The sequence below is a fragment of the Pelophylax lessonae genome, assembly GCF_965119305.1.
Source record: "Pelophylax lessonae genome assembly, chromosome: 3".
NCBI lineage: Eukaryota > Metazoa > Chordata > Amphibia > Anura > Ranidae > Pelophylax > Pelophylax lessonae.
This window is the reverse complement of record NC_138770.1, coordinates 540,919,112-540,940,736: the sequence shown is the minus strand read 5'-3', so window position 1 is coordinate 540,940,736 and position 21,625 is coordinate 540,919,112. Positions and strand designations below refer to the sequence as shown.

Here is a 21,625-nt window from a genome sequence, read left to right as displayed (position 1 = left end):
GGCTGTCCACCAAAGTTTACCATCCAACCTGACAGAACTGGAGAGGATCTGCAAGGAGGAATGGCAGAGGATCCCCAAATCCAGGTGTGAAAGACTTGTTGCATCTTTCCCAAAAAGACTCCTGGCTGTATTAGATCAAAAGGGGGCTTCTACTAAATACTGAGCAAAGGGTCTGAATACTTAGGACCATGTGATATTTCAGTTTTTCTTTTTTAATAAATCTGCAACAATTCTGTGTTTTTCTGTCAGTATGGGGTGCTATGTGTACATTCATGAGGAAGAAGAATGAACTTAAATGATTTAAGCAAATGGCTGCAATATAACAAAGAGTGAAAAATTTAAGGGGGTCTGAATACTTTCCGTACCCACTAATATATATATATATATATATATATATATATATATATACACACACACATACATACATACATACATACATACATACACACACACACACACACACACACACACACACACACACACACACACACACACACACAGTGCATGGTGCACAGTGCAGGTGCATTTATACGGAGACTTGATTACACACAGGTGGATTCTATTTATCATCATTAGTCATTTGGGTCAACATTGGATCATGCAGAGATCCTCACTGAACTTCTGGAGAGAGTTTGCTGCACTGAAAGTAAAGGGGCTGAATATTGCATGCCCAATTTTTCAGTTTTTTTGTCAAAAATGTTTGAAATATCCAATAAATTTCGTTCCACTTCATGATTGTGTCCCACTTGTTGTTGATTCTTCACAAAAAAATTACAGTTTTATATCTTTATGTTTGAAGCCTGAAATGTGGCAAAAGGTTGCAAAGTTCAAGGGGGCCGAATACTTTTGCAAGGCTATATATATATATATATATATATATATATATACAGTCATTGTGCTTGTGTGTACATAGTCTCACCTTTTCCTTCACTGTGTCGAGGTGATATAAATGATCATCCAGCTTGGCACTTGCTACTGTCTGTTTGCCGTTTAGAATAGAACACTTGTCACCTTGGAATTTTACAGTGAGTCCTCTGGCTGTTAGACACTTCACAGATAAGAGTCCTCCTTCTAGATTAGGAACATAAAGCACATCTTTCACTTGTATGGCTAGATTGTGTCCCGCATCATCAGAGCATACAAGGGTTCCATGCCCATATCCTTCTGCATGTATTTTGCTTCCATCAAGTTCTGTGAAAAAACCTCTATCACTCGTCATGTGACTGGTTGCCCCCAAATCGATGCACCAGCCTTGACATTTATTGTTGCCTGTCGCTTTAAATGTGGCATTCCAGTTTCCTTCCCATGGATCATTGATTGTGGCTTTGACCTTTTGTTTAGCATAAGAGGGACGCTGCCTTATTTGCTCTGCTTTCCATATAGTGCAGACTTTTTTTATGTGTCCCCGTTTGTGACATCTGAAACCCACTCTGGTCTCTTTCCTGTGTAACCTTGCATCTGTAGCTTTAAGAGCGGTTCTGGTGTCGGTTTCTGTGGAGTCATGCACTAATTCCTTTCTTCTCTGATACTCATCTATGAGCCTGGTTTTTACAAATGCTAGCGTCAGATCTGTCTCAGGTCGTGTCTCCAGTGCCTTGATCAGTGCAGTATATGTATCGGGCAAACTGCATAACATGGCTGCAGCGTGGCTGTCTGTTATATTCTCCCCGATTGATCTGAGTTGCGAAATCACTTCCAGCATTGTGTTTATATGCTCCTGCATGTCCTGTTCTCTGCTAAGTCTCATTCTGTAAAGTTTCCGCAGCAGAAACAGCTTGCTGTTTAAAATGGATCTTTCATGCAGTCTTTTCAGTACATCCCACATGCCTTTCGCTATGTCCTCATGGCGTATATGTATGAGCTGATCATCCTCCACTAGTAAGCTTATGGTGGCCTATGCCTGTTGGTTTTTCTTGTCCCAGTCCTGATTGTCCTGTGGCCTCTCTGTGGTGGTAACCTCCCACAAGTCGTCTCTAGATAATAGCATTTCCACTTTAAATTTCCATAGCTGATAATTGTCATTGTTCAGCTTGGCCACTGAGAGTTTAAGTTCTGAGTTTCCGGCCATTTTTCCCTCCTTTATATATGAACAGTCTTACTTGTCTATAGGAGATGTCACTGGAAACCTTCCTTATGTCGATCTCCGCATCAGTCACACTGTCCGCCGTTCGAGGCTTTGTTCTGCCTGAGCCGCACCTGGTCATAAGACTTTATCCGGATCCTGGGCCCATAACCTGTTGCAGAGTGCGATCACTGGGTGCAGCGGAGTCTATTCAGATCAGACATCGTGGAGTAACAGGAACTGGCTTCTTTACTGGAACATAGCCACAGATAGCAAAGATGTCACTTTCTCATGGTAAGAAAAACACAGACAGGAAGAGGTAACCAACAAGTACAGTACAATGTACAGGAAATTACAACACATCATAGAAAATGAATAGCAAATCACTGAGCATTAGCGACATCTAGTGTCCTATTTGTGAACTGCAGCAGGTAATAGACTAAGCTTAAAGTTGTTGTATCTCCAACAAGTTGTTGGGTATGAAAATGGATAAAATAATGGGAGTGGTTATAAAAAGGGGGTCTGATAGGGGGTCAACATCTGAGAAGGAACATCAAGTGAGTAGAACTGTATCATGATAGGCAGTTCATTACAGGATTAAAAGAAACTTCTGACCTCTCCTTCTGAAATTACTAACTGCCTGGCTGTCATGTTGATCTAATATCCTCTATACTTTTAGCCAATGATCTAGTACAAATATGCAGGTCAGGTGTCCTAGCATTTCCAGCACTGTTCTCAAATTCCTATCAACATAAGAGGTTCTTCTATTCTCCATGGTGTGGGGTTGTAAAGAACCCAATTGTCTACTATAGTGAACCTTATTGCATCCTAAAAAAATTGTATTAGGTTAATACCTATGGTATTATTCAATATGTAAATTGATTTTTTTATATATATATTTTTTTATATACTTTTTGAATTTACATGCAAGCCAAGGTGTCCCAGAAAAGTGACAGGATAGGAGTTGGGGCAAACCATAACACTTCATAGATTATTTTTTTTTTAACATTTCTCCATTTGTCAGTCTATAACAGGGTTATATGCAAGTAAAGGGTTAATGTTGGCACTCAAAGTAGATGACAGGAGAGGGCAACAATAAAAATCATCAAATAGATAAGCTTAGTCCATAAAAAAAGTCCATAGAGGGGGGGGGGTGGGGGGGGGGGTATACTTCAAATGGACTGGTGGGTGATATGTAGCAAGGGCAGGCTCTTCAGTAGAGTGAAGTCGACTCTATAGGTTAAAGTAAAAGGAGAGACAAGAAGAGCGCCTCTATGTGCAGTAGTGTTTATTGGAATGGATAATAAAACTTGACAAATGCACACTCACATAGATCAGTAAAACAAGGCTCATCAAGTGGGACAAAACTTGATGGTCTTGACACTTGAAAAAAGGAGCACGCATGCACAGTGGGGCCGTCACGCATGCTCCGAAACATGTTGTGTTCCTCTTCCGCCCTCTGGTGACGTCATGTGCCCTCGACACTGCGGTCCAAGCTGGTCCTACACAAAGCCGACCTGGAATACGCAGAGTGCCAAAACCCTCCTCGTCTCCCGCCACCATCTCGGCCTCGACACCTTGGATACCGGATACATCAGGTTTTGTCCCACTTGATGAGCCTTGTTTTACTGATCTATGCAAGTGTGCAATTGTCAAGTTTTATTGTCCAATAAACACTATTGCACTTAGAGGCGCTCTTCTTGTCTCTCCTTTAACAGGGTTATAAAATAAGGTTTTTGCAACCAACCTTATATTGTATGTCCTTAACCACTTTAGCCCCAGACCTATTTCGGACACTTTACAAGTTAAAATCAGTATTTTTTCCTAGAAAACTACTTAGAACCCCCAATCATATATTTTTTTTTAGCAAAAACTCTGGAGAATAAAATGTCAGTCATTGCAATATTTTTTGTCACGCGGTATTTGCGCAGCGGTCTTTAAAACGCAATTTTTTTGGAAAAATTACGAAAAATCACATTTCACTGCATATAAAAAATACTAAACAGTAAAGTTAGCCCATTTTTTTGTATATTGTGAAAGATGATGTCACGCCGAGTAAATAGATACCCAACATGTTATGGTTTAAAATTGCGCACACCCGTGGAATGGCGACAAACTACGGTCAATAGAAATCTCAATAGGCGACGCTTTCAATTTTTTTAACGGTTACCAGTTTAGAGTTAGAGTGTAGCTCTTTCTTTTTAAATTATTGCTCACGCTCTGGCGATCGCGGCAATACCTCACATGTGTGGTTTGAACAGTGATTTAATTTGCGGCTCGACTTCCATATACGTTTTCTTTCGTGCGCGAACTAACGGTGATGGCTAATTTTTTTTTTTTTCCTATTTTATTATTTTTTTTTAATTACAGGTTTTTTTAAAAAAAAAAAAATCTGATCACTTTTATTGTTGTCACAAGCAATGTAAACATCCCTTGTGACACCAATATGCAGTGACAGGTACTCTTTATGGAGGGATCGAGGACTCCATCCAGCCGGCGGACGCGCCGGCTGGGTGCTCGGGTCTCCCGGTGGGACGGGAGGCCCGGGCAAAGTCACGGAAGGCAGCGGGAGTGGGGACGGAAAGCCGACCGTCGGCTCTAAACCACGGTACCGGGATGGTGCCTCTAGCTAAATGCCGACGTAAATATACGCCAGTTTGCGGTAAGTGGTTAACCACCTCAATACTGGGCACTTTCACCCCCTTCCTTCCCAGACCAATTTTCAGCTTTCGGTGCTCTCACACTTTGAATGACAATTAGTCATGCTACACTGTACCCAAATGACATTTTTATCATTTTGTTTACACAAATAAAGCTTTCTTTTGGTGGTATTTATTCACTACTGAGCTTTTTATTTTTTGCAAAATAAGCAAAATAAGAACGGAAATGTAAAAAAAAAAAAAAATAATATTTTTTATATTTTCATTTTGTTTTAAAAGAAATCTAATAAAATCAAAATTCATCATAATTTTAGGCCATGATGTATTCTGCTACATGTCTTTGGTAAAAAAAATCCTGATAAGTGTATGATAATAGGTTTGCGTGAAAGTTTTAGAGTCTACAAGCTAGACTACATATCATCGAAAATTGATCAATTCTGATGTACTGACTACCTATCTAATTTCTTGAGGCCCTAAAATGTCAGGACAGTACAAATAACCCCCAAATGACCCCTTTTTGTAAATATGACAGTCCAAGGTATTTAGTAAGAGGCATAGTGAGTTTTTTGAAGTTGCAATATTTTTTTGCCCACAATAGTTTAATGAAGATTTTTTTTTTCCCCCCCACACAATTGTCGTGTCAACAAGTTATTCCTTACACATGGCTTAGATGAACTTGCAATTACACCCCAAAATATATTCTGCTCCTCCTGAGTATGGCAATACCACATGTGTGAGACTTTTCCACAGCCTGGCCACATACAGAGGCCCAACAGCCCAACATCCAAGTGGCACCGTCAGGCGTTCTAAAGGCATTAATTACAAATTCATTTCCTCAGTACCTAACACATTTTTGTTGACAGATGGGGCAGATGATCACGGACAGATGGGGCAGATGATGTGCACCAGATGATCATGGACAGATGGGGCAGATGTGCACCAGATGATCACGGACAGATGGGGCAGATGTGCGCCAGATGATTTGATCACGAACAGATGTGGAAGATGTTCACTGGGGCAGATTTTATTGGGACAGATGTGTGACAGGTGTTTTATCGTGGGGGCACTGTGTTTGGGGAAAGTTTTGGGGACACTGTGGTTGGAGACACTTTTGGGGGCACTAGCACAGGGTGATCAGTGAGTAAAGAGCAGTAAAACAGCTCCATACTCACTGATCGCCACCTGCCAGCATCAATCTGATCTCCTTCTCCTCACTGTGTGAGGAGAAGCAGACCCGATCACCATGACAACGGCTCTATTTACGTCACATGACGGCTTTGATTAGACATGGCTGTCATGTGATCAGGAGGGCCAATCACAGAGCCCTCCTGTCGAGCGGCATTGCTCTGTGTCCAGGGGACACAGGCACACCGAGATCACGCGGCTGCGCAATCTCTCTCCTTCTGCAGGACGTTCCTGAACGTCCACTCAGAAAGAGGAAGCTCCCACTCGGCCGTATATGTACAATGGCCAGGTGGGAGGTGGTTAAAGTGGAACTTCACTCTTCCAAGCAACATTGATATTTTTAATCTGAATGCTGCTAACATTAGTAAATAGATAGAAAGGTAGATCTTATTTACTTGTTTTAAAGTTTTTTTTTTCACATTTCTTCAGTTACTTCCTGGTTTCTTGCCTAGGCAAATGATGTCATACATCCAAGGAAGTCTTCAGGAGGAGGGGTTTTCTCAGCTAAGCACACCCTCCTGCCTGCATGCTTGCGCTAAGGGCAAATGAATTCCAAATAGTAAAAGGCTACATGAATCATTGCCTACACACAAGATTGCCATGGCCAGAAAGGCTAGAAAGTGATTTCTCAACAAAAACCATGGAGACATGGATGGATGGGGGGGGGGGGGACTTTGCTTTGAATATTAAAAATAATTTTTTTGTTTGGGATGCTCAGATGCAGTGAAGACAACTTATTAAACACTAGGGATGATCGAACGGTTCGGGTCAACCATCGGTTCGGCCCGAACATTGGGTGTTCGAGGTTCGGCCGAATTTAGAACTTTTTGCCCAAAAAGTTCGGAATTCGGGAACCAGAACCGACCAAAATGCAATGGTTCAGGAAATGGGCTTTAAAAGCCCGTGATTGGACCAGAACCATTAGCAAAAGCCAATTGAGGGGGCAGAAGAATGCTAGGAATGTGATTGGAGTGACTAGGGGGTCCCTAGGCCAATCATTAGTGAATACGCCCCCCAGTATATAAGATAGCCCCCGCCAAATTCCTAGCATTGTTATACAGGACATGGAAGAGAGTGGAAGCAGTTCTGCTAATTTTACTTTAAAAGTGTCATTTAGCATTTATTAGTGTGAGGAAAGGGATATCTAGTGTAGTTAGAGTGCTCCTTTACACTTTAGTTAGCTTCAAAAATTTAGTTTCTGTAGGGAAAGTGTGAAGTGTCAGGGTGACCGTAATGTAGTGTAAGGTTAACTGACTGCTATGGCAGGGTGACCAAACCCTTCCATACCAGGGTGACCGTAATGTAGTGTAGGGTGAACTGACAGTGACTGCTATGGCAGGGTGACCAAACCCTTTCATATCAGGGTGACCGTAATGTAGTGTAGGGTGAACTGACAGTGACTGCTATGGCAGGGTGACCAAACCCTTTCATATCAGGGTGACCGCTATAGAGAAAAGCTAGTTTCTCTTGTGTCACTTTCGCTGCAGGGATATGGCTTCTCACCCATCAGGATTCTTTTTGGCTGCAGGCATCTATAGTCATTTTTTGAGCACATGTTTGGAGTCAGGCATGACATCTGAACATGTGTATAGGGGGTATATATACACACCCATGTATGTATATACACCTGCACATATATAGGTGTGAAAGAAGCAGAAAAAACTACTTGCACTAATGAAATAATTAACACCAATATAGTTACGCTCCTATCACACCTATATATGTCTAGGTGTGTATATACATATAAATATGTGTGTATATACAGCACTATACACAAGTTCAGATGTTTTGCCTGCCTCCAAAGAACCCAAAAAAATGCTAGCGTCAAAAAAAAAAAAAAAACGCCCAGGTGTGTTGTTGCAGGCATTTTTTGGGGGTTTTTGGAGGCAGGCAAAACATCTGAACTTGTGTATAGTGGTATATATACCACTATACACAAGTTCAGATGTTTTTCCTGCCTCAAAAGAACCCAAAAAAATGCCCAAAAAAACGCCTGCTATTAAACCGGCAAGGTGTGGAAAGTGAGAAGCCAACATCCTGTGCTGTAAGTGTTCTAATACAAACTACTATCTTTTTTTTAATGGTTCTGGACATGCTACAGAGCTGAAACTTCACAGGTACACTTTTTAGACAAAGAGGAAGAGGCTAGGCCTCGAAACGCGTCAGCCGTCATCTCATCGGTTATGGACGATTACATGGACTAACCCGGCCATTTAAGCAATTCAGTTCGATATGTTATACTTTCATCTATGTCTGTGAGTAGCCATTTTTTAATGTTACACAAATAAAGCCTGTTATTGAGGATAATGCGCTAGGTCGGTGCGCCCTTTCTTTGTTTTCTACACTTTTTAGACACCCCAGATACCAAATCCAAAGAAAATTTTTTTTTTTTAATTTTTCCAATAATTGGCTCTCTATCAAAAATTACAATTTTTAAGAACTTTTTTTTGTGTGATTAATAGTCCCTTAATAGTATGATCCAGAACCCTAGGCACTTTTTAGGGGCATTTATTGGGTTTTAGGGCTTCAAAATGGTGTTTTTTGATTACCGAAGTTCGGGTCCCATTGATTTCAATGGGGTTCTGAAATCTGGGCCGAACTTTCGGGTAGTTCGGATGTTCTGGCCGAACCGAACTTTTGAAAAGTTCGATCAACCCTATTAAACACAACACGGCAATCCAGTTGGACAGGCAGTTAAGAGGAACTTTGCTTCTCTATGCCTTTCTGGGGCACTGGGGAAGCTATCCAATTAGATGCTGCTGCACCATGTGACTAGCAGCCATCTTGGATCAGGCAGAACCTATTTAAGGCCCTGTCTCCCAGGTTTCATGTGCATTTTGCGAGTAGATAGAGTTGGGACAGGTACACCCACCTGGTAGGGACAACTAACGGCAGGGAAAGCCTAGAGCTTGCAACTTCTCTGGACCTCTCCCACTTGGTCAAAAGATGGCCAGGTTGCATTTTGACCCTCCTAACAGGTGCTGTCAGCTCAGCTGAAAGCTGCTCTGTACACACTTTTGGAACGCGAGTGTTCCTGCTTGGGCTGACTTCCCACAGGGTTTATAGTCAACTGTTTTTGCATACTTTCAGTACAAGATCTGTCATCGTACTTGGACTGTGTGTGTTATTGCCACCGCATCATGCTACACCTCAGCTACAAGTGTAACTGAATCACAAAGGAAAGTACAGAAAATGCATGCAATTGCCTTAGGCAAAACTAAACTAGTTCAGGTAAACTAACATGCCATCTTAAAATTGTGTACGTATCATCGATTTCTGTACAGGTAAACATGATAAAGTAACTTCCTTATAAAACTGGAGATGTACTTGCAGTGCTCTCCGTATTTATTTTCATGTTTTGGGAGCTTTTTATAGGACAGCTTTTTTGTAAGAAAATGTATACTTATATCCTAGGGAGCAAATAGTAAAGTATGTAAATTTTCTAGCCTGTACAATACATACTGCATAAAAATAAAATGAAAGAAAGTTTGCTAGAGTAGAATCATTGAAAATACCATGCCTTTCTCTACTACTTGCACTATTCATTAGAAGATTTATTGATCCTTTTCAATTTAGGCGGACCTTCTTGCACTGGCACTTTATTTATGAAATGTTTATATTTGTAGTTCTTTATTGCCACGTTTCAATTTACCCTATATTTTGTTACTAAGGCAGCACGATCACACATATTTATATTGACTTACTGTGGATGTGGGAACATATTTAGTGATTGCAGCAGCTGTACATTATTTCTATCACTAGGTGGCAGCGCACTACTATCCTATTTACATAATTAAGCCTAGTACACACTATTAATTTTTTTCGTTCAACCCAGCGGACTGAATGGAAAAAAAACAAAAAAACTGAAGAGTTTGGGAGGAGCCGCTGTACTAACTATGCAATGTTTGTACAGCGATCTTCCCCACTGAGCTATTGTGTTTTGACAGGGGTATGCCCCCCCCCCCCGCCAATACACACCGCTCAGCGCTCTCAGCATTGACTGAGAGCACTGATCTACAGATCTTTTTCGGTCATGCCCCTTAGGACCAACTGCCATACACACGGGCCGAATGTTGGCCAGTTTCTATTGAATCAGACAATGCCAACCGATATTCCACCCGTGTGTATAGCCCTTTAGTTAACTTTCACATTAATTTTTCAAGGCAGTAATGGTGAATTACCTGAGATTTAGCAGAGAGAACTTTAGTCAGTGTGAATGCATAGATATAGTTTGATCGCATATTGTATTCCTTAACTGCATAATCGGCAATCTCTAGAATTTTTGGATCTTCAGGTTTACGTCTTGTCCATCCTCCGGTCATCCTTGTATCAAAGACATATAGGAAACAAAGTGCAGTCATGAGGCCCAAGTAGAAGGTAGTCGCCATGATGTCACCTGTATGCAAAACATAAAACATATTGTATCAACATATTTATTTTTTCTTATCAGCATGGAAAACTTAGTGACAGTGTAAAGGATGTGTTGTGCTACACAGTGTTCTCAGAATACCCTGCAGAGAACACTCTGATTGGTGGAGAGGCTGGTCACAAAACTATAACAGGTGATGTGACAGATGATGAAGATCGGACCTAGGGGGTCGATTTATAAAAATCTGTGGGCCGAATGTCACACACATTTGTACAGGATGCAGGAATTATGGCAGGAATTTTTGTAATAGATTAATTCCTATGATCTTCAGCTCCATCTTGTGGTCAAAATGAGATGTATTTTCTCAAGGTGTTTTAGGATACCCTACCATAAATTGGCCACTGGATAGAGCTTGCAATTCTAGGAAGTAATCTATTACCAAAATTACCGCTAAATTCAAGCAGCCTGTATCAATGTGTGTGACATTTCCCCTATACATGTTTTGCAAATAGTCCCCCCAAGAGTATGCATTGCAAATACAGTGTACACACACACACAAATGCTAAAAAAAAAAAAAAAAACATAAGGGTGGCAGAAGAGATTTAAATAAGTTGGCTGCCAATGCATCAGAGACAAAAAAGGCACATATTTTTTCTAGTGCAGTGCATCATACGCATGCGCATCAGAGATCTGTTGGGTCAATAAATTGGGGTGCCATTGAAATAAATGGCATTGCAAGTTGCTAATTTACATAACCTGTGTGAACAGATATTGTGATAATTACTGCAATGCACCAAAATGGGTCGGTGTAAACCGACCCTTAAAAGTGACACTGTTGCTAAAAAAAAAAAAAAAAAAAATGGCCTTACCTGCTGAGACAATCTGAGACTTGTAATCAGTCAGCCATACTATTTAGCAAGCACATCAGAACTTTGTAGGTCAGTGGTTTGTGGCCTACAAAGCTTCGTAGATGTGGCCCCTGACATCACCTAAGAGTACGAGGGTCCTGGAATGTCCGATTGTGAGAATTCAGACGGCCGTTCGGTGATTAAACACATGACGATCAGCATCATTGGGAATTCACAAAGGAATATGTAAGCAAGGCAGAGCCCTGTCCTGTCAGCGGGGGAAGTAATTGATTTTCTTTCCTGGCAAAGCAGGGAATAAAGTCCATTTTCCCTTAGTAAGAGCAGCACACACAGTACACCAAAACACTGGCTAGGCACACATTTAACCTTTTGATCGCCCTAGAGGTTTAACCACTTTCCAGCCAGTGTCATTAGTACAGTGGCAGTGCATATTTTTAGCACTGACCACTGTATTAGTGTCACTGGTTCCCAAAAAGTGTGAGTTAGTGTCCGAATGTCCGCCACAATATCTCAGTCCCACTGTAAGTTGCTGATCACCACCATTACTAGTAAAAAAAAAAAAAAAAAAAAAAAAAAAAAAAAAAAAATGAAAAAAAATTCCAATATATATATATATATATATATATACAAACCCAATTCCAAAAAAGTTGGGACACTGTACAAATTGTGAGTAAAAAAGGAATGGACTCATTTACAAATCTCATAAACTTATATTTTATTCACAATATAATATAGATAACATATCACATGTTGAAAGTGAGAGATTTTGAAATGTCATGCCAAATATTGGCTCATTTTGGATTTCATGAGAGCTACACATTCCAAAAAAGTTGGGACAGGTAGCAATAAGAGGCCGAAAAATGTTAAATGTACATATAAGGAACAGCTGGAGGACCAATTTGAAACTTATTAGGTCAATTGGCAACATGATTGGGTATAAAAAGAGCCTCTCAGAAGTCAAGATGGGCAGAGGATCACCAATTCCCCCAATGCTGTGGCGAAAAATAGTGGATCAATATGAGAAAGGAGTTTCTCAGAGAAAAATTGCAAAGAGTTTGAAGTTTTCATCATCTACAGTGCATAATATCATCCAAAGATTCAGAGAATCTGGAACAATCTCTGTGCGTAAGGGTCAAGGCCAGTAAACCATTCTGGATGCCCGTGATCTTCGGCCTTTAGACGGCACTGCATCACATACAGGAATGATACTGTAATGGAAATCACAACATGGGCTCAGGAATACTTCCAGAAAACATTGTCGGTGAACACAATCCACCGTGCCATTCGCCGTTGCCAACTAAAACGCTATAGGCCAAAAAAAAAAGCCATATCTAAACATGATTCAGAAGCGCAGGTGTTTTCTCTGGGCCAAGGCTCATGTAAAATGGACTGTGGCAAAGTGGAAAACTGTTCTCTGGTCAGACGAATCAAAATTTGAAGTTATTTTTGGAAAACTGGGACGCCATGTCATCCGGACTAAAGAGGACAAGGACAACCCAAGTTGTTATCAGCGCTCAATTCAGAAGCCTGCATCTCTGATGGTATGGGGTTGCATGAGAGCGTGTGGCATGGGCAGCTTACACATCTGGAAAGGCACCATCAATTCTGAAAGGTATATCCAAGTTCTAGAACAACATATGCTCCCATCCAGATGTCGTCTCTTTCAGGGAAGACCTTGCATTTTCCAACATGACAATGCCAGACCACATACTGCATCAATTGCAACATCATGGCTGTGTAGAAGAAGGATCCGGGTACTGAAATGGCCAGCCTGCAGTCCAGATCTTTCAACCATAGAAAACATTTGCGCATCATAAAGAGGAAGATGCAACAATGAAGACCTAAGACAGTTGAGCAACTAGAAGCCTGTATTAGAAAAGAATGGGACAAAATTCCTATTCCTAAACTTGGGCAACTTGTCTTCTCAGTCCCCAGACATTTGCAGACTGTTAAGAAGAGGGGATGCCACACAGTGGTAAACATGGCCTTGTCCCAACTTTTTTGGGATGTGTTGATGCCATGAAATTTAAAATCAACTTATTGTTCTCTTAAAATGATAGATTTTCTCAGTTTAAACATTTGATTTGTCATCTATGTTGTATTCTGAATAGAATATTGAAATTTCCACATCATTGCATTCTGTTTTTATTCACAATTTGTACAGTGTCCCAACTTTTTTGGATTTGTGTGTATATATATATATATATATATATATATATATATATATATATATATATATATATATATATATATATATACACACACACACACACACACACACGCCATAGTTTGTAGACGCTATAACTTTTGCGCAAACCAATTAATAGACGCTTATTGGGATTTTGTTTAATCAAAAATATGTAGCTTAAATTTATGAAGAAATGTGATTTTTTTTTTTTTTATTGGCTAAGTTTTATAGCAAAAACTACATTTTTTTTTTCAAAATTAAATCGATCTTTGTTTATAGCGCAAAAAATTAAAAAAAAAAAAAAAAGCAGTAGTGATCAAACGCCACCAAAATAAAGCTATATTTGTTTGAAAAAAGGACAAACATTTTACTTGAGTACAGCATCGCATGACCACGCAATTGTCAGTTAATGTAATGCAGTGCCATATTGCAAAAAAATGGCCTGGTCATTAAGGGGGGGGGGGGGGTAAATCAATCTTTCAAAGGTCAAGTCATCACAGTATTTCTGCTGGATTTACAAAATTATCAAATGATTAGCAATGAAGACCTTGCATAACAACCACCGACAGGTGTACTATGGATCAATTTTTGTACTTTCAGCAGAAACACTGATGATGTAGAATGTGGGGAGGTATATAAGGGTAGGAGCAATGTATGACCTGGAAGTCTAACAATCCAACATTTTGAGAGGAGCCAGTTTTAATTTTTTATTTTTCATCACAAGGGTGCCTGCGGGGCATAGAAACACGGGGTCAGGTTTACTACCCCCCCCCCCCCCCTCGCCATTTCTAACATTCTAGCCTGACAGGGCTGTACACATTCCAGGACTATAATACCTGCAGCCACAGCATTTTTAAATTGGGCTGCAGAGCTGGAAAGGCAGCACCACCTTGTTAAACTCACCAGATTGAGATCAACTGGGACACACGGCATCCGTGAGCCAAATGAAAAAATAATAAAAAATGGAGGAAAAAAAAAACACATCAGGTACGGATCACTTTTTAGAGGGCGTTAAGCTCACTGCTGGTCTGTAAGAACAATTATTTGTGGTGGGGATAGCTCGGCATACAGGGCTTTTGTAAGAAACACCTATTATACATTGGCTGCATATGTGAGCCTAGATTGTAATGACAAGGTCTTTTTAGGTACACCAAAAGTAGTCTAGAGTCATTCATTGCCAGATGAGCTTTGGGTGCGATTGGGGTTGAGACAGAGGTGGAAGCAGAGCAACTTTTACATTTTGCTGACTATTGTTGAACAAAACCTGTTATTTATAGGGCTATATGGCAGAAGGAGTCAATTAAATGATGTATCCCCTCAACTCCCTGTTCTGTACACCTCCATGGAGTTTCATTTTAGGAAGGAACTACTGTGGGTTCTCTCTCTCTCTTTATAAGGCCCCTTTCACACTTGTAAGACCTTAAAGTCACCCAATTTTGACTAGATTTAAAACAATGCTTTTGGAGGTCTTTGGACCTCAAAACGCATTCAAATTGGACCAAAGTAGTGCAGAGACTACTTTGAAGTTGCACAGATATGAAAAGGTACTCATTGGAAATCATGGAGTACGACTTGTCATGTGACTTTGCAGTCCCAAGTTGCAGGACAAGTCGCACAAGTGTGAAGGAGGCATAAAATTCAAAATGCTTTGAAAAACCAGTGTCATGGGTGCAATCTGTATTGGGACTCATTCACATCAGCATCTGTGTGTTATGCAGTGCAATGAACACTGGTGTGTATGGTGTAGTAGTGTTGCAATACAACTATCATAAAATGTCACTTAACCACTTGCCGACCGACTATATACGGTGGTGGTCAGCCCCTCCCAGGCAAAGTAATGTACCGGTACGTCACTAGCCTGGGAGCGAATAGGGGGCAAACGCGCGCCGCCGGAGGCACGCTCCCGCCCCCCCGCTCGTACCCAAAGAAGCCGGCGCCGGTCACTCGCGATCGTCGGGTAGAGAGGGAGAAAGGCAGGCGGCTAATGTAAACAAAGCCGCCTGTCATTCTCCCCTGTGTAAAAGCACAGATCACTCGGGCCTGCTTTGTAGGACCATTGATCTGTGCTGTTACACACACAGCCACAGCCAATGACAGTAAGAAACACGTCCCTAGGGACACACTTAACCCCTCCCTCTCCAATAAAGTTAACCCCTTCCCTCTGTGTCATTTTTACAGTAACAGTGCATATGTATAGCACTGATTACTGTAGTAATGTCACTGGTAACCCCAAAAGTGTCAAAAATGTCAGTCAAGGGTCCGATCTGTCCGGCGCAATGTCGCAGTACCGCAAAAATCGCAGATCGCCGCCATTACTCGTTAAAAAAAATAACAACAAAAATGACAAAAATCTTTCCCTTAGATAGTAAACGCAATAACTTCTGCGCAAACCAATCAAAATACGCTTATTGTGATTTTTTTTTACCAAACATAGGTAGAAGAAAACAAATTGGCCAAAAATTTAAAAAATTTTGATTTTTACATTTTTTTGGGGGGAATTTCATATAAAAAAATGTGAAAAATATTGTTATTTTTGCAAAATTGACGCTCTTTTTTTGTTTATAGCGCATGATCAAAAAAAAAAAAATCGCACAGGTGATCAAATACCACCAAAAGAAAGCTCTATTTGTGGGGAAAAAAAGGACGTCAAATTCATTTAGGTACAGCTTCGCCCGACCGCGCAATTGTCCGTTAAATTCACGCAGTGCCGAATCGCAAAATACCCCCTGGTCAGGAAGGGGGTAAAATCTTCCGGGGCTTAAGTGGTTAAGCACCTTTCACACTTGTGCGACCTAAAAGTCACACGATTTTGACTGGACTCAAAGCAATACCTATGTCTATGGACCTCAAAACGCATTAAAATCAGACTAAAAGTAGTGCAGGGACAACTTTGAAGGCGCTGCGACTTGAATTCACACAGACATGAACGGTACTCATTGGAAATCATGGAGTACAACTTGTCATGCGTCTTTGCAGTCCCAAGTTGCACAAGTGTGAAAGGGGCCAAAAAGTCAGAATGCTTTGAAAAACCAGGGTCATGGGTGCAATCTGTATTGGGACTCATTCACATCAGCCTCTGTGTGTTATGCTACACTGGTGTGTAGTAGTGTTGCAATACAACTATCATAAAATTACATTTAGGCCCCTTTCACACTTGTGCAACCTAAAAGTTGCACGATTTTAACTAGACTTGAAGCAATGCCTATGGACCTCGAAACGCATTAAAATTAGCCCACAGTAGTGCAGGGACTACTTTGAAGTTGTATAGATATGAACACTACTCCTTGGAAATCATGGAGTACGACTTGTCATGTGACTTTGCAGCCGCACAAGTGTGAAAGGGGCCTTAACGCAACTTTACGTACCGCAACATGTTGTCATTAGGGTTGCCACCTCATCCCTTTAAACCAGGACACATTAATTACACAGGTTCTGTGGCTGATTAAGGTGGTATCTAAACTTACTTAGGGCTCTTTCACACGGGCGTTCCGTATGTCCGTTTTTCATCCCATCCGTTTGCGGATGAAAAACGGACATAATGTATCTCTATGTAAATACGGATGTCATCGGATGATCATGGATGATCATCCTCTGACATCCGTTTTTTGTCAGTTCAGTTCAGTTTTTTTGAATGGAGGAGAACCCTATTTTTTCTTCCTTTCAAAAAACGGAACGGAAGCAAAAACGGATGTCAGTGGTGTCATCCGCAGACATCCGTATTACATAGACATGCATTATGTCAGTTTTTCAAACGGATGGGATGAAAAACGGACATACGGACCGGATGACACAAGTGTCATCTGTGTCCATTACAAAAAAAAAAAGGACCTGATCGGGCAAAAAAAAAAAAGGAACGCTCGTGTGAAAGAGCCCTTACTTAGTGCCTTGTGTGCATTTTATTAGCCTCAGAACCTGTGTAATTAACCACTTGCAGACTGCCTAATGACGATTTACGTCGGCAGTCAGCCCCTCACAGGCAAAGTGACGTAGTACTAGGTCGATAGCCTGTGAGGCTCTAGGGAGGCGCGCTCCCGCTCGCTCACGGACCCCCCCCCCCCCCGCGTGTGTGAGTGGCAAACCCGATGTCCGCCGGTCACCCGCGATCGCCGGTTACACCGGGAGAAAGACAGGCGGCTAATGTAAACAAAGCTGCCTGTCATTCTCCCTTGTGTAACAGCAGAGATCATACGGTCCTGCTATGTAGGACCGTAGATCTCTGCTGTTACATGAAAAGCCACATCCAATCACAGTTAGAAGCACGCCCCTAGGGACACACTTAGCCCCTCCTTCTCCAATAAAGTTAACCCCTTCCTTGCCAGTGTAATTTTTACAGTAACAGTGCATATGTATAGCACTGATTACGGTAGTAATGTCACTGGTACCCCCAAAAGTGTCAAAAATGTCAGTCAAGGGTCCGATCTGTCCGGCGCAATGTCGCAGTCCCGCAAAAAAAAAAAAAAAAAAGCAGATCGCCGCCATTACTCGTTAAAAAACAAAAAAAAAACAATAAGAAAATTACAAAAATCTTTCCCTTAGTAAACGCAATAACTTTTGCGCCAACCATTTAAAATACGCTTTTTGCGATTTTTTTTTACCAAACATATGTAGCAGAAAACAAATTGCCCTAAAATGTTTAAAAAAAATTTTACATTTTTTTGGGGGGAATTTCATATAAAAAAAATGTGAAAAATTATTGTTATTTTTGCAAAATTTTCTCTTTTTTTGTTTATAGCACATGATAAAAAAAAAAAAAAAAATAAAATCGCACAGGTGATCAAATACCACCAAAAGAAAGCTCTGTTTGTGGGAAAAAAAGGACGTCAGTTTAATTTGGGTACAGCTTCGCACGACCGCGCAATTGTCAGTTAAAGTCACGCAGTGCCGAATCGCAAAATAGGCCCTGGTCAGGAAGGGGGTAAAATCTTCCGGGGCTTAAGTGGTTAATATGTGTCCTGGATTAAAGGGATGGAGGTGGCAACCCTAGTTGTCATGTGATGACAGGGATGACTTAGGGAGAATGGATACATATGTAAAATTATACCGAATGTCAGTATAAAGATATGGGAGGTAAAAGTGTTTTCAAGGGCTCATCAGCTCTGTATAGAGCAAAAAATATTTTACCATCCATAAGGGAAAGGGTTAAGAATGAGTAAGCCCTTGTAGCAGTAGGGACAATCGTTGCCCCAAAGGTTTTGTTTTGCCATCTCCTGGACTAAAATGTATGGGATTTTTCTCTTTAGAACATGCCTGGCTAAAACTATTATGAACTCTACTTTTGCTTTATAATCCATTTTGCACTTCAATGTACCTTCTATTTCAGTCTGCAGCAACCTATGATTTTCAAGTATGCTTTCTCTCTTCCTCAGTCACTGAAGCATATAAAAAGCAAAATGATAACCGAACTAAAAATCAACCTGCACAACCATGAATCAATGAAAATACTATGAGAAACAGGTGGCTCAATACAAACAATGACCGCTTGCTAACACCACTAGTGATATCACTTAACCTAGTGAGAAATCAGAACTCATTGATCAGTGTAGTGCTAATAATCCAAAGATACAAAATCATATATGCAAAAGTGCCAACAATAAACATAGGGTGTGAAAATAAAATGCAAAAATCGCAGTGCACTAATAGTTATAAAAATATGAACCCCCAATATGAACACACACTAAAGTCCTCAATGAATTCCTTGTGACCATACAGCAAAAGAACTGGGTAATCTGTGTAACCCAATGTGCAATTCATGCAGACACACTCTCCTCGTCGAGAAAGCAGTCATCAGATGGTGCACACCCCTTCCCTATTACTCCAAACTGCTCACCTGCTGGTATAGACCTCAAAGTTACACAGAGGTCTGCATGAAATGCACATTAGATTTTATTCAGTGCTTACACCAGGGGTGTCAAACTCAATTTAACCTCTTCCTGCCCGCCGCAGTTTTACTGCGGTAGGCTGGCTCTCCTGCGCAAACCGACATTTGCTTTACATCAGTCGCGCACCTGCAGCTGCGTGCTCCCGTCCCCACTCGGCAGCGGGGACTCCAATGCACGGGTCCGGCGGCTCCAATTGCCACCGGGCACCCGCGATCGCTACCCGCTGAGAGAGAAGGACGGTCAGCTATTGTAAACACAGCTGACCGTTCTTCTCTCTGGAATGATCACAGAGTGCCTGTGAACCTTCTATATAGGATCACAGGTCTCTGTGATCCTTTCAAAAGCCTAAACCCCATACAGTTAGAAACACTCCCCTAGGCTCAAATTTAACCCCTTGATCACCCACTGTGTTAACTCCTTCCCTGCCAGTGTTATTGTTACAGTAACAGTGCATATTTTTAGCACTGATTACTGTAGTAATGTTACTGGTCCCCCCAAAAGTGTCAAAAATGTCAGTTAGGGGTCCGATCTGTCCGCCGCAATGTTGCAGTTCCGCTAAAAATCAGCGCCATTGTGGTTGTGTGGGTATGTATGGTGTGGTTAGTCTTGTTGGTGTGTTCCCTTCTCTTTCCCCCCCCCCCCCTCCCCCATCTCTGTGACAACCGGTTGGGAGTGTAGCCTCGCGGATGCTTGGCCCTCCTGGCTCTTTGTGGTACGCATTCTTTTTTTTTCCCCTTCCCCCCCTTGATTTGGGCCGTCTGGCCCCTCTCTATTCCCCCCCACTTCCCCCCCCCTTCTGCGGTGTTAGGTTAAGTTGTCTTCTGATACTCTTGTGTAATTTACATGCTTGCCCTACACTTGTTTTATGGGCAATGTTGCCCTTGTGTTTTCCTTTTGTTACTGTTATGCAAAAATTTAAATAAACACCTTTCAAAAAAAAAAAAAAAAAATCAGCGCCATTACCTGTAAAAAAAATCCCCAAAACAATAAAAATGACATAAATCTTTGCCATAGTTAGTACCTTTTGCGCAAACTAATCAAAATACGCTTATTGCGATTTTTTTACCAAAAATATGTAGCAGAAAACAAATTGGCCTAAAATTTTAAAACATTTTTATTTTTTTTTATTTTGGGAATGTTATATAGCAGAATGTGAAAAATATAGTTTTTTGTTTTTTTTCAGAATTGTCGCTCTTTCTTTGTTTATAGCACAAAAAATAAAAATCGCAGAGGTGATCAAATACCACCAAAAGAAAGCTCTTATTTGTGGGAAAAAAAGGACACCAATTTAATTTAGGTACAGCATCGCACGATCGCGCAATTGCCGAATCACAAAAAAAATGGCCTGGTCATTAAGGGGCGTATTATTAAGGCGTATTAATCCTTATGGTCCAAAAGTGGTTGAATTGTGAACCGCATTAGCATAATACCCCTTTCACACATACAGACCGTTTGTTCATTTTTCATCGATCCGTTGACGGATAAAAAACAGACATCAATGCATTCCTATGGAAAAACGGATGACAACAGTTGATCACCCACTAACATTTGTTTTCATTTGCTTCCGTCAAATATTTTTGGAATGGATGAAAGCCCTATTTTTCTTCCGTTTAAAAAAACGGACGAAAAACGGATGTAAACTGACAAACGGTCCATTTTTCATCCGTTTTTGCATTGATAGTGGATGAAAATGAATGGATGAAAAAACGGATGATAAATGGATGAAAAACTGATGAATACTTTATCTATTTTGATTTGACTGAACTGATGAAATGAACGGTCCATATGTGTATAAGGGCCAGTTGCATCTGTAAGACTATATACACTTATGCAGGGCTTTTTTCTCAGAGAATAGGTGCAGGAATTTAACCATGCCCCCCCCCCCCCCCCACCGCACAGCATTGAATGGTCAGTGTGGCCAAACTGTACCTTCAGCATGAGGATCCTAAAGGGGCAATAAATACCAGGAGTGTGTTATCTGGATGCACATACATTAATTTTTCCCATCTCTTATTAGTTGTCACATTTACTTCCCCTTGACATTTTTTCTACTGCACTCTATGCTTACATCCCTGCTTCATGGGCATACTGCTTCTGTTTACCTTGGCGTTCTACCTGGCACCCAAAGGGGCGTACCTTTCGCCGCCCCATCTACATGTCTCCTCCCATGGACGTAGGCCCACCGTGACGCGGCAGACCTAGTCCACTGTTAGGCAGCCATATTTGTGTGCCGGCGCCCTTGGAATGCACAGCATGCTTCTGCAATGCCGGGGGGCACGCTGTGCGTCCCAGGGGCGAGGGATCCCATTGGCCATTTCCAGCGCATGCACGGTAGTTTGACCCCAACAGAGCATGTGTGGGCGTCTCTCGCCAATACATTTAAACAACTGCCAGTCTCAATACTTTCTTGTGC

At 41.2% G+C, this 21,625-nt stretch overlaps 1 protein-coding gene across 2 annotated transcripts in view; it reads right to left on the bottom strand.

The window, feature by feature from the left end:
• LOC309549635 (cystatin-2-like) overlaps positions 1 to 21,625 on the bottom strand; it is a 71,372-nt gene that overhangs the window by 25,909 nt on the left and 23,838 nt on the right. For both annotated transcript variants that reach the window (XM_082250015.1, XM_082250016.1), the window contains exon 2: positions 10,089 to 10,303. In XM_082250015.1, coding sequence (XP_082106141.1) covers positions 10,089 to 10,295 — 207 coding nt within the window. In that variant the 5' untranslated portion in view covers positions 10,296 to 10,303. The remainder of the gene's footprint in view (positions 1 to 10,088; positions 10,304 to 21,625) is intronic.